Here is a 13,544-nt window from a genome sequence, read left to right on the forward strand (position 1 = left end):
TGTGTCCCAAGAAGTGTATTTTGTTGTGTTATTGTACAAAGTGTGTATGAAAACCAGGCGATACAGTTATTGAGGAAACAAACAGTTACAGAGGAACGTCACTGAACCCAGAGAGAAAGGTCAAACAGAGATTTGAAAGGACAGTTACAGCTTTTAAAAACAAAATCTGAATACATGATGAGTTTAATTTCTTCCCTGGAGACTCACGACACTGTTTGGACCCTGTTTGGATTCTGGACTAACTCTTGACCCTTGCAGGGCTGAGTTTGGTCCTCCATAAGGCTTATAATGAAGAAATCTACAACATTGATTACGCCTTGAGATAACAAAAGGTTTCAAAACACCAGAGCTCCCCTTTAAAGTCTCCATAAGGCACGGTGAGACAGACATGAGCTGTGGGAACATCTGGGGATAATACAGATGTTACATCCTGCACTGATTCACAGAAACATCATCTTAAAGGTCCGAGAATAAATAAGGAGTTCCACTTTAACATAGTGTCAGGAATCACCCGTCAAAGTATCTACAGTGCTCAAAGTTATAAGTTAAATTAAGTTACAGAAGTTAAATTATAAAAGTCCAAAGCTTAGAGTTCATCACTCTCTGGTAGGTTGTAAGAGGTCTGGGAGGTTTTAGTCCAGCGGGCTCTGGAAGATGAGTCTGACGAATCCAGACTCCCCGTTCAGCAGCTGGATGCAGAACGGGCAGGCGGCGTGGAGCGTGTGCGTGCCGTGCGGCAGCGGGATCTCACTCCAGTAGGCCGTCGTCTTCTTCGAGCAGACGTGACCGCAGGGGACGAAGGCGTGCGTGGGCGGCTCGGCGTCCACGTAGAACCCGGCCTCGCAGCCCAGCCACAGCGGCACGTAGGGGCCCCTGGTCCTGCACATGGGGCACTCCCTCTCCTGGCACTCGGCCTCCACCTCCGGATTGCGGCGCCCCCCCCAGGCGTGGTAGCCGTGCACGTGTCCGCAGCGCAGGTAGGCCCACGGCTGCTTCTCGTCCAGGACGTCTTTGCGGCGGAGGCTGGGGAAGGCGAGCGTGTTGAAGCCCACGGGACACTGCGGGCGCCCGGCGTTCAGCTCCTGACGCAGCGCCTCCAGGTGTTTGACGGTGGGAGTGTCAGACAGGCCTTCAGCCGTCCTCCACAGCAGGGTGGCGCCGCACAGGTCGATGAGCGAGCCGTCCACCAGCTTGTTGGACTCGGAGTCCACCTAGAGGACAGACGTGGAACTACAAGTCAGCAGAAGCACAAATGACGATGTTTAGACTCTTAAATCAAAGCTTGATCCAGACAAAAGGCAACTGGACTTTGCGGGTCACATACCATCTTTCCCCGCTGCTGAGAGGACCTGGTCTCCCTCAGTGTGAACACGTTCCCACAGACCGAGATCTCCCTCCACAGACCCGGTTTGGAGTCCTGGTTGAAGCCTTGGTGCGGGTGCATCACCAGAACCCCGTTGGTGGTCAGTCCATCCATCTGACCGTCCTGCATCCTCCACTTGGCCGCCTTCTCCTGCAAAGAGATCAAGAGGTCATGCTCAGTGTGGCGTTCCCTCCCTGCATCTTCATCATCATCATCCTCACACGGCGGAGGTCATCACATCGTACCCCGAGGAAGATGTTCTTGGAGGAGTCGAAGCCGGCGGCGTAGATCCGCGCAGAGTACGGAGGGTTTCTTTGGCAGATGATGCGGCAGGCGAAGCGTGAGATGGTGCTCTGGACCGCCGGACCGTCAGCCTGGTTCTGACCACCGGGGACCGTGTCCGTCACCACGAAGTCGATGGGAGTCTCAGTGGATCGACCGATCTGTGACGAAGCAAGCACAAGATTTATACTCCAAAGAAAAAACAGACCACAACTGAACGTGTCTGATTGGTAGATTAACCACAGTGTTTTTATTCTGCCCTCCGTCCACAATAACATCACATACATCTATGATGTGTATTTCTTTTTCAAAAAATGTTTTTGTCAATTTTTTTTTTCAAATTTTTTTTTTCAAAATTTTTTTTTCAAAATTTTTTTTTTCAAAAAAATTTTTTTTCAAACATTATTTTTTCAAAAAAAAATTCAAATTTTTTTTTTCAAATTTTTTTTTGCCAAAAATTTTAACTTTTTTCTCTAACATTTTTTTCAAATTTTTGTTTTTCAAATTTTTTTTTCAAATTTTTTTTTTCTAATTTTTTTTTCAAATTTCTTTTTCAAAATTTTTTTTCAAAAATTTTCAAAAAACCATTCACAGTCATTGTTTCACATCTGTGATTCTCTTGATTTCTCTTTCTTTCATTAGTTTTTATTTGTTCTATCTTTTTTGTATGTGTGTGTACTTTTCAAAAGAAGAAGCTGTGATTCTCTTGATTTAGCAGCTTGTAACAGTAGTCTTCTCTCAGCCCATCGTGAATGCGTCTCTGCTCCCGGTGTTCCACTTTTAAAAGTGACCCTGTAAACTGGAGACCTTCAGCTGAACGTGTCAGTGTTTGTGGAGTTTACACAGCTGTTGAAACACAGAGGGAGTTCCTGGGAATGCAAACTAGTTTAGTTTTTATTAAGAGTTCAAAATATCCTCATCAGATATTTAATGATGGTCTAAAGACGTTTATGAGGGATGCATCCGGCTGAGAGTCTCCAGTTAACAGGGTCGCTGTTTAAACCAAAACACCGGCCGATCTCTGCGATCACGGCTTTTTGAGTTCTAAAGGATTTTAAAGCCGTGTTGAAACGTCTTTGCTACTCGCGCTTATCTCCTCTCACGTGTTGATTCAGTGAATCCATCTGTGATGAAATATAGCACCATCTAAAACAGACCAGCTGAGTCTCTTCATGCTAACAGGCTAACTGTTGTGTTGCTCAGAATGATACCTGCCTGTCCGTCTGCTTCTATGGTGTCATCTGTGATGAATGGCCTTCTTCTTTGTTTTACTGCCCTCTACTGGTGTTGATTCATTCATTGCTTTTTCCATGTTTTTAACCACAGGCGCAGGTTTTTCTTGTTTTTCTGCTATTGGAGCACAATTTCAAAATTGAGGAAAATTAGTTTTTTCGAAAGGCTCCGGATCAACTTTTTTTGTCAATTTTTTTTGGTCAATTTTCTTTTTGTCAAATTTTTTTTGGTCAATTTTCTTTTTGTCAATTTTTTTTTGGTCAATTTTCTTTTTGTCAATTTTTTGTTAAGAATTTTTTTTTCAAAAAAAAATTTTTTTGGGTGAAAATTTTTTTGGGGTAAAAATTTTTTGGGCAAATTTTATTTTTTCAAAATTTTTGTTTCAAATTTTATTTTTTCAAAATTTTTGTTTCAAATTTTATTTTTCAAATTTTGTTTTTCAAATTTTTTTTCAAAAAATTTTTTTTTTGTCAAAAATTTTTTTTTTCAAAATGATAACCATTCACAGTCATTGATTTTTCCATGTGTGATGGATGACATTCCTCTTTGTTTTACTGCCCTCTACTGGTCTGGTGGTGTAGTGCGTTTACTTTTTTTTCTCCACACGTCACTGGTCTGATTTGCACAATCGACCTGGGACTTCAGCCCGCGGTCGAAACGCACACAACAATGGGGGACCAGGAACTTTTTAGTTCAGGGGGAAGTAGTTCTGGGGCTAAAAGACCCCGGAACTCTTGGTTCAAATGCACCATTTGAGTGAGTTTGTGTTGATTCTCATTTCCGCTTCTAATTCCTCAGTTCTAAGAGTTCCCCGGTCTTCACAAACTCACCACAGACGTTTGAGGGCTGAGGAAACTCTGTCGACTGATCAAAGCTCTATCTCTCCGGCTGTGAGGTCAGACAGTGAGGAATGATTCATGGACTCTCGTTTGAAAGAGAAGCAGGAGTCAAAGAAGCTCACAGGCTGATGTGATGAAAACACCAAGAGGAGTAGAAATCAGAGGATGTTACAGACCTGGAACATGTCGGTGTTGTAGTCATGTGTGTACTCCACCACCACCGTCTGAGCCCGGGACAGGGTGTAGGAAATACTGTGCTGCTCCTTGTTGCTGATCGCCTTTGAAAGCACAGACAGACGCTCTTTAATGTGTGTTTGAGGTGTTACAAATACTCCTGTTAGTGCAAATAACAAGCTTCTCTGAGTAAGGCAGAAAATATTTAACAAAAACAGGAAAGAGAGAGACTTTAATGCAAATTCTAGTTTTTCACTTTCCTGGAAAACTTCCTCCCGTTTCTCAAATCCTCTCATTCTTCTAGTGAAATCAAACATTTTAATCTGAGCTCAGAATCAAACGCTGTGTTTACGTCACACACACACACTCGCACACACACACACACACACACACACACACACACACACACACACACACACACACACACACACACAAAGCAGTCAAAGTAAAAACACAGCTGAGCGTTACACTCGACATCAGACGACAGGAAACCCGTCGGGCCCGGGTCACTCCAGGTAAAGGTTTATTATTTTTGGGACAATGGAGAGCAGGAAGGTAAAGTTCATTCTAATAAATGAAAGAATGACTGATGAAAACTTTTGCACACAGCAGCATCACAGGGACAAAACTCAAAGATGTCCTGCATGTTGTCGCCTGCATCTCTAACTCCAAGATTTACTGTGTCATCCCTCTGTGTCAGATTCCACATGCAGCGCACTGCAAAGATGGTAAACCCAGATACAGAGTCTCCCTCTGAGTTCTGACTCTGTTGTAATCATCAGGAGGTTTAAACCGTGTGTGCAGCTCTCACCTTCGCCGCCTGAGGCGTGCAGGAGGAGTGGACGGTGCTCGCTTTCACTCCGTTGGCTTTGTTTCTGCGACACAGAGCGAAGCGACTTTTCCTCCTCCCCTTGTCTCCACTGGGCAGAGAGCCGTTACACCTTCAGACACAAAGCAGAGAAAACACAGGATAGATCATTTATCATAAGAGGATCCATGAAGGGAACAAAGGTAGATTCTGCACAAGATCCAGACTGAGTTCCTGAGTATCAGGATCTTGCAAAAGTTTCTAGATTTCTAGATTTCTCAAGATCTCACCAAAGTTTCTTGGACTTCAAATAAGTTCTGTGGTTTCTTGCAAAAGTTCTTTGAGACTTTGCAAAGGTTCCTCAAGATTTCAATGAAGTTTCTTGGTATTTTTGCTCAAATAAGTTCTGTGGTATCTTGCAAAAGTTTGGCAGGACCTTGCATACTTCTTTCAAAATCTGGCAAAAGTTTGTGGGCTCATGCAAAAGTTTCTCAGTATCTCAGGTTTAGGATTTTACAAGAAGTGTCTCAGATCTTGTAGAAGTTTTTGGTATCATGCAAACATTCGTCATCATCTTGCAAAAGTTCTTTGAGACTTTGTAAAGGTTCCTCAAGATTTCAAGGTTTCTTGGATTTCAAATAAGTTTTGTGGTATCTTGCAAAAGTTATTTTGGGATCTTGCAAACATTTCTCAGGATCTTACAAGAGACCACAAAACCAAGAAACTTAAGTGGAATCTTGAAAAGTCTTTGCAAAATCTCAAAAAACTCTTGTAAGATCCTGAGAAATGTTTGCAAGATCCCAAAATAACTTTTGCAAGATACCACAAAACTTATTTGAAATCCAAGAAACCTTGAAATCTTGAGGAAGCTTTACAAAGTCTCAAAGAACTTTTGCAAGATGATGACGAATGTTTGCTAGATACCAAAAACTTTTACAAGATCTGAGACACTTTTTGTGAAATTCTAAACCTGAGATACTGAGAAACTTTTGCATGAGCCCACAAACTTTTGGCAGATTTTGAAAGAAGTATGCAAGGTCCTGCCAAACTTTTGCAAGATACCACAGAACTTATTTGAGCAAAAATACCAAGAAACTTCATTGAAATCTTGAGGAACCTTTGCAAAGTCTCAAAGAACTTTTGCAAGATGATGACGAATGTTTGCTAGATACCAAAAACTTTTACAAGATCTGAGACACTTTTTGTGAAATTCTAAACCTGAGATACTGAGAAACTTTTGCATGAGCCCACAAACTTTTGCCAGATTTTGAGAAAAATATGCAAGAAAAACTTTAGACACTTTGGTGGAATCTGGAAGTCTTTGCAAAATCTCAAAAAACTTTTGCAAGATCCTGAGAAATGTTTGCATGATACCACAAAAACGAGATCTGAGAAACTTTTGCCAGATTTTGAAAGAAGTATGCAAGGTCCTGCCAAACTTTGGCAAGATACCACAGAACTTATTTGAGCAAAAATACCAAGAAACTTCATTGAAATCTTGAGGAACCTTTGCAAAGTCTCAAAGAACTTTTGCAAGATGATGACGAATGTTTGCTAGATACCAAAAACTTTTACAAGATCTGAGACACTTTTTGTGAAATCCTAAACCTGAGATACTGAGAAACTTTTGCATGAGCCCACAAACTTTTGCCAGATTTTGAGAAAAATATGCAAGAAAAACTTTAGACACTTTGGTGGAATCTGGAAGTCTTTGCAAAATCTCAAAAAACTTTTGCAAGATCCTGAGAAATGTTTGCATGATACCACAAAACGAGATCTGAGAAACTTTTGCCAGATTTTGAAAGAAGTATGCAAGGTCCTGCCAAACTTTTGCAAGATACCACAGAACTTATTTGAGCAAAAATACCAAGAAACTTCATTGAAATCTTGAGGAACCTTCTCTGAGTCTCTGAAAATCTGTTAAAGTTTTCTCAGACCTAGTAAAAAGTTCTGTGGCAAAAGTCTCTCTTGCAAACATCTCTCTCGAATTTGCACATTTTCAGAATCTTGCAAAGGTTTGTCTAGATTTTACATTCGGTTTCTTTTTTATCTCAAAGAAAGTTTTGCATGTCCTTGTTAAACATTTCTCAGGATCTTGCCAAAGTTTATCACGATTGTGCAAACTTTTCTTTAAAGGGGACATATCACGCTTTTTTCATCAACATATATTGGTCTAAGAGGTCCCCAAAACATGCCTTTAAAGTTTATGCTCAAAAAAACACTTTGAAATCAGATTTTGGTCTGCCTGAAAAGTCCTCTTCTTCAGCCCTCATCAGAACAGGCTGTTTTCTCTCTGACCACGCCCCCTCCGGAAGTGGGTGTGGCCTCGGCTGTCCAGCACGTTGATCTAATGTTTACATGTTGGCTGAATATACACGGCTGCTCACAGACCCGCGTTACTTCAACCCTCTGAATCTGATCCAGAATCTGATCCTGACGGAGAGGCGCCTGTAGCAGGACCTTTCTGAACCATTGGTCACAGATTTAGTGTTTCTTGTTGTTTTATTTGTCAGCATGTCGACGTGTGTCTTGGTACACAGCTACGAACATGTAGCTATGTGGCTATGCTAACTAGCGCTATCACTTATCCATGACAAATAAAAACCATCCACTAGATCTTCAAATCTGCAGACGTGGGGAGTCAAAGCGACCTCTGCCAGAAAGGCAGCAGGACCTTTCTGAACCATTGGTCACAGATTTAGTGTTTCTTGTTGTTTTATTTGTCAGTATGTCGACGTGTGTCTTGGTACACAGCTACAGCTACAGCTACAGCTACAGCTACAGCTACGAACATATAGCTATGTGGCTATGCTAATTAGCGCTAGCACTTATCCATGATAAATAAAAATCATCCACTAGATCTTCAAATCTGCAGACGTGGGGAGTCAAAGCGACCTTTGTGTTTATTAAGACAGCCTACAACTAGCATGCCTCCCTCCTAAGCTCCTTGTTAGCACACATGTGTGCAGGGAATGAAAAACGGAGGAGGGGTTGAGTTGTATTTTATACAGTCTATGGGCTGAACAAGCTCCGAGCTCTGACTTCCTGTTACAGACCGGATATTGTTGTTACGTAACAAAAACACTGAAGTCTGAAACGGCTGGTTTCAGCACACATTTACAGAAAGGTGGAGAAATCAGAACAGGGGCAGAATGGAGTCTTTGACTTTTCAGGGGGTTTGTAGACAGGGACACAGATTTCAGGTAGAGAACCATTAAAAAGTCAATTTTGCATGATATGTCACCTTTAAGGATCCCAAAAAAGTTCTTTGTGTTCTCCCCAAAGTTACTCAGGATTTCACATTTTAGTTCTGGTAAAGGTTTCTGGGGATCTTGCAGAAGAAGTCACTCCAGGTGTCCTTACTATGATGAGCATCAGCAGTTTTAAAACAAGCCCTTATTTCAGGGTACGGGTCACTGAGCCAATCGTTTTGATTTTTGACTTCATGTCAATCATCAGATTTGATAAATGTTCTGTGTGTTCAGTCTTGATCATCTTGAGCTGTAGATATTGTTCTTTGTTGGAGAGCAGCATGAATCTAATTGAAGAGAAGAGGAACTCCAGAGCAGAGACTTCAGCTGACTCCCTGACTGAAGGCCTTTCTCTGCAGAGAGAACAGAGAGCCTGTGGTTGTTTGCTTCTGTGTGATTGTACTCTGAGCTGGATCCAGACCGTCTGGGATCCCAGACTGTCTCGGTTTATATCCACAGAAGTACAAACCAGTACTGGATGCTTCAGGCTTCTCTGGATGGATTTAAGGGGAATACATCTTTGTCCAGAGGGGGCGCCAGAATCAACACAAACTGAAAGTTCCTCACAGGAGCTTTAATCCTGTTCCTGATCATGTTTAAAAGTAATATGCTCTCTTCAGCTGTGAGGGTCAGTTCAGCTCAGGTAGAGCAGGCGCCCCATGTACAGAGGCTATCGTTCTCTTTGCACTGGTCGTAGGATCAGATCCTGGTCCCGACACGTCATTCCCTTCTTCGTCTTCCCACACTTTCACAGAAGGGTTTCTTAAGTTCTTATTTTTGCCCCCTCTGGTTTTGTTTATCCACCAGAGCCTTCAGGACGCCGTTAATCACAGCCTCAGCTGACCTACGCTCGTTTAGACGACACGTATTCATCGCCGCGGTCATAAATCTGAGCAGGACGCTCTGGGTGTTAAACGTGGTTTGACCTTTGAGTGAAAGTGTGGCGTTATCTCTGAACGCAGACGCAGGTCAAGTCAACACCAGAGTTCAGCTCAGCCCCGTGGAGCCATTCTTTCCCTGGATAATGCAAACTTCCTGCGTTTCAGATGGAGCCACCTCCTTTCTTAAACAAACTCAGACCGACCTCGCTCCGCCGCCCCGGCTCCGCTGTGTCACACACAACGCCACTTCTGTTTTCACAAACTCCCCGGCTCTTTAAAATTAGACTCTATGAGCGGAGTAATTGTGGGGTGCCGGGCCTCTCAGACGGTCTAACTGCACATGTGGACTGTATGATAGAAAAGCAAACAAAGGGCCTGAAGCCACAGCTCCCTGAACCACAGACTCTCTGCTGTGTCCTCAGTGAAAGGCCTCCAGTCAGGAAGTCAGCTGCTTTCTCTGCTGGAGTTTATCTGTTCATTAAACGTCTCTGAGTGTTTCTGCTGCAGGAAACAAAGTCAACAGATTCAATATTAAAACACAGTTAAAGAACTGAACGACGCACAGACTCATTTATCTGCTGTAAAAACTCTTATCCACCCTGAAGAGGGTAACAGAGCTAGAGGACACACACTAAAGTTACATCTCAGCATTAATTACTGTCCCAGGAACTACTTTCAGAGGTATCAAAAGGTTCCCTCCTAACTGCTTATTATCTGTGTACCCAATAAGATTTAAAGACATGCAGAGGTTCAGCAAATAAGACCGCTGACATATAAAAAGGTGGCTTTTCTTTTTTTTACTCATGTTTGTAGGAAGGAGGACAAGGGCCGAAGGATTTTGTATTTAGTTCGTTAGGTCAGTAAGAGACATTTTTTTTATGAGTTGTTTTTTTATGTTCTAACTTTGAAATAAGAACAAACCTTAGAATTCAAACTTTAATCTCAAATTTCCGACTTTAATGTTAGAATTCCAACTTTTCTTTAAAATTCTGACTTTAATTTTAGAATTCTGACTCTACTCTCAGAATTCCGATTTAATCTTAGAATTTTAACTTCAATCTCAGAATTCCGACTTTTTTAAAATTTTGAATTCAATCTCAGAATTCCGAAATTGTTTTAATCCAACTTTAATCTTAGAATTCCGACATTTTTTAAATTCTGACATTAATTTAAGAATTCCGACTCTACTCCCAGAATTCCGATTTAATCTTAGAATTCCGACTTTAATCTTAGAATTTTAACTTCAATCTCAGAATTCCGACTTTTTTTTAATTTTGAATTCAATCTCAGAATTCTTACTTCAATCTCAGAATTCCGAAAAATTTTTAATCCAACTTTAATCTTAGAATTCCGACATTTATCCCAGAATTCCCACTTTATTAAAATATTGAATTCAATCTCAGAAATCCGACTTTAATATTAGATTTCCAACTTTTTTTTTAAAAAATTCTGACTTTAATTTTAGAATTCTGACTCTACTCTCGGAATTATGATTTAATCTTAGAATTTTAACTTCAATCTCAGAATTCCGACTTTTTTTAAATTTTGAATTCAATCTCAGAATTCCTAAATTGTTTTAATCCAACTTTAATCTTAGAATTCCGACATTTTTTAAATTCTGACATTAATTTAAGAATTCCGACTCTACTCCCAGAATTCCGACTTTAATCTTAGAATTCCGACTTTTTTAAAATTTTGAATTCAATCTCAGAATTCTTACTTCAATCTCAGAATTCCGAATTTTTTTTAATCCAACTTTAATCTTAGAATTCCGACATTTATACCAGAAATCCCACTTTATTAAAATATTGAATTCAATCTCAGAAATCCGACTTTAGTATTAGAATTCCAACTTTTTAAAAAAAATTCTGACTTTAATTTTAGAATTCTGACTCTACTCTCAGAATTCCAATTTAATCTTAGAATTCCGACTTTAATCTTAGAATTTTAACTTCAGTCTCACAATTCCAACTTTTTTAAAATTTTGACTTCAATCTCAGAATTCCGAAAAAAATGTAATCTGACGTTAATCTTAGAATTCCGACTCTAATCTTCTTTGTCTTTCACTTCTTCTCGTCTCTAATGACTCTGCAACGACCCAAACATTCTTCATGAGGAGAAACCTGCATTTACAGGAACGATCTAAATTCTAAAACACGTGCAGAGGTCCAAAACAAACGGGACGGGAACGCTCTGCAAATAAAAAAACAAGCTGCAAAAGGACGAGGTGTAATGTGGTCTGATCGTCAGTAAAGTCAGAGTCAGGTCTCCCTCACTCTCTCTCTCTCTATCTCACAGAGCGCCCCTACAGGTCTGGAGTAATTCCACAAGACCCCAAACTCCATCATGACAAACTTACCCCAGCACGATGAGCTCTCCATACTTCACCGGCCCTTTGGTGGAGGTTGGAGAGGTGGGGATGTTCTCCTGACCGAGAGAGAACATCTCTGCAGTCTTTGAGGAGGAGGAGGAGGAGGAGGAGGAGGAGGAGAAGAAGGAGGAGGAGGAGGAGGAGGAGAAGAAGGAGGAGGAGGAGGAGGGGTGAGGACTGCCTCCCTCAGAGCGTCTCCATCACTTCAGGTACATCACCTGCAGACAGAAGCAGGAGGACGTTACCGTAGGAGCTCACAGAGAGAGCGTCTGAAAGGCTTCAACACATGACTACATTAGACCCAGACCATGACTACATTAGACCCAGACTCTCTTTGTACCGGGGGCAGCAGGGCGAGACAATGTGTGTATTGAGTCCTGCACACTGAGCGGGGCTGTGAGGTGTGAGACGTGGGGGTGAGTCACTGAGAGGGATGTTTTAATTCTTTGTACCATGAAGAAGACAAACTGAGCATTCATCCAGAGAGTCAGAGAGTCAAAATAAACCTGAGGGGGGTCTCTGAATGTTTCAGGACCACCGCCTCAGGTCTTCACTTTCATCCTCTGACTCCGAGGGGAACTCCGAGGTGTTGGTCTGCTGGGTTCAGTGGGTCAAACACATGAAGTCCTGCCCCCCTCCATCAGGACCAGAGCTGATGTCAGTGACCCACAGAGGAACAGAGACTCATTCACCGCCTGTAACGGGACACCACACGTGGAGGACGACCTCTGGAGTGACCTCACTCCTCTGGGATAAACGCTCTTTTGTCCGTTCCTCTCGTGACGGAGACGAAGCGTGGAGTCTGACACGGAGGTCAATCACATCTCAGACTCTTATCAGCTGAGCGAGGACATCACGACGTAGTTTAGACTCTGCTGGACTTTATTTCACGGGTAGAGCGTGTTTAAAGCGTGTTTAAAGCGTGTTGATAGGATCAGCGGTTCTAAAGTTATCAAACATTTAAGAACGAGTAGCCGCCGCCGGCTGTCTCGGTCTTTGAGGGTTAAAGCTCCTGTCGTGAGTTTATTCTGTGTGGATTTTGGCGCCCCCTTGTGGTCTAAACTCCATGAAAAGTCGGGCTAACATACGTAGATATGATTTGGTTGGGGATTGATCTTCTCTTGAATTTAAAGCCCTGAATCCAACCCACACTGTGAAGGCGTTCTGCATGAAGCTGCTCCTCTGAAGGTCCCAGTTTCAGGGTTAAGAAGTCTTTCTTCAGACTTTCTCCATCCATCCATCAATTAACCATCCATCCATCAATTAACCATCCATCCATCCATCAATTAACCATCCATCCATCAATTAACCATCCATCCATCAATTAACCATCCATCCATCCATCCATCCATTAGCCATCCATCCATCCATTAACCATCCATCAATTAACCATCCATCAATTAACCATCCATCAATTAACCATCCATCCATCAATTAACCATCCATCCATCCATTAACCATCCATCCAACCATCCATCCATCAATTAACCATCCATCCATCCATCCATCCATTAACCATCCATCCATCAATTAACCATCCATCAATTAACCATCCATCAATTAACCATCCATCCATCAATTAACCATCCATCCATCCATTAACCATCCATCCATCCATCCATTAACCATCCATCCATCCATCCATCCATCCATCCATCCATCCATCCATCCATCCATTAACCATCCATCCAATTAATCTTCAATTATCCATCCATCCATCCATCCATCCATCCATCCATCCATCCATTAATCACCCATCCATCTAATAACCCTCCCTCCTCCTGTATGTCTCCGTGATCTCATCCTCTCAGTCTCTCTCTGAAGCTCTGATCTCAGGTGAAGGTTGGATAAATTGAAAGGTTTATCGTTGGGAGGACCAACCTGAACCCACCATCCATCCATTCCTCCATTCATCCATCAATTAACCATCCATCCATCCATCAATTAACGATCCATCCATCCATCCATCCATCCATTAACCATCCATCCATCAATTAACCATCCATCCATCAATTAACCATCCATCCATCCATCCATCCATTAACCATCCATCCATCCATCAATTAACCATCCATCCATCCATCCATCAATTAACCCAGTCCCAGTTTCAGGGTTAAGAAGTCTTTCTTCAGACTTTAATGTGTTCACATGTTTTCATTTCGTAAAGTCCTCAGACCAAACATCGTCAGGTGCTTTTGTATATAAAGGAAGTCTAGACCCTTTGTTGTCTCCTGTAGAACAAACCCCAGAGACCACGTTTAAACCCTCTCTATGAATCATCTTTATGTCATTGATCATCGAACCTTCCAGCTCTGCTTGTGTCTGTTTCCTTTAATTCAAAG

At 41.9% G+C, this 13,544-nt stretch overlaps 1 protein-coding gene across 2 annotated transcripts in view; it reads right to left on the reverse strand.

Annotated features, from left to right (window-relative positions):
* LOC117816502 (E3 ubiquitin-protein ligase pellino homolog 1-like) overlaps window positions 1–13,544 on the reverse strand; it is a 22,384-nt gene continuing 8,840 nt past the window's right edge. For both annotated transcript variants that reach the window (XM_034688796.1, XM_034688794.1), the window contains 6 exons: window positions 11,191–11,420; window positions 4,703–4,832; window positions 3,894–3,995; window positions 1,609–1,806; window positions 1,325–1,513; window positions 1–1,211 (listed from right to left, as the gene is read on the reverse strand). In XM_034688796.1, coding sequence (XP_034544687.1) covers window positions 633–1,211; window positions 1,325–1,513; window positions 1,609–1,806; window positions 3,894–3,995; window positions 4,703–4,832; window positions 11,191–11,276 — 1,284 coding nt within the window. In that variant the 5' untranslated portion in view covers window positions 11,277–11,420 and the 3' untranslated portion in view covers window positions 1–632. The remainder of the gene's footprint in view (window positions 1,212–1,324; window positions 1,514–1,608; window positions 1,807–3,893; window positions 3,996–4,702; window positions 4,833–11,190; window positions 11,421–13,544) is intronic.

This window comes from Notolabrus celidotus, chromosome 7, assembly GCF_009762535.1.
Source record: "Notolabrus celidotus isolate fNotCel1 chromosome 7, fNotCel1.pri, whole genome shotgun sequence".
Taxonomy (NCBI): Eukaryota; Metazoa; Chordata; class Actinopteri; order Labriformes; family Labridae; genus Notolabrus; species Notolabrus celidotus.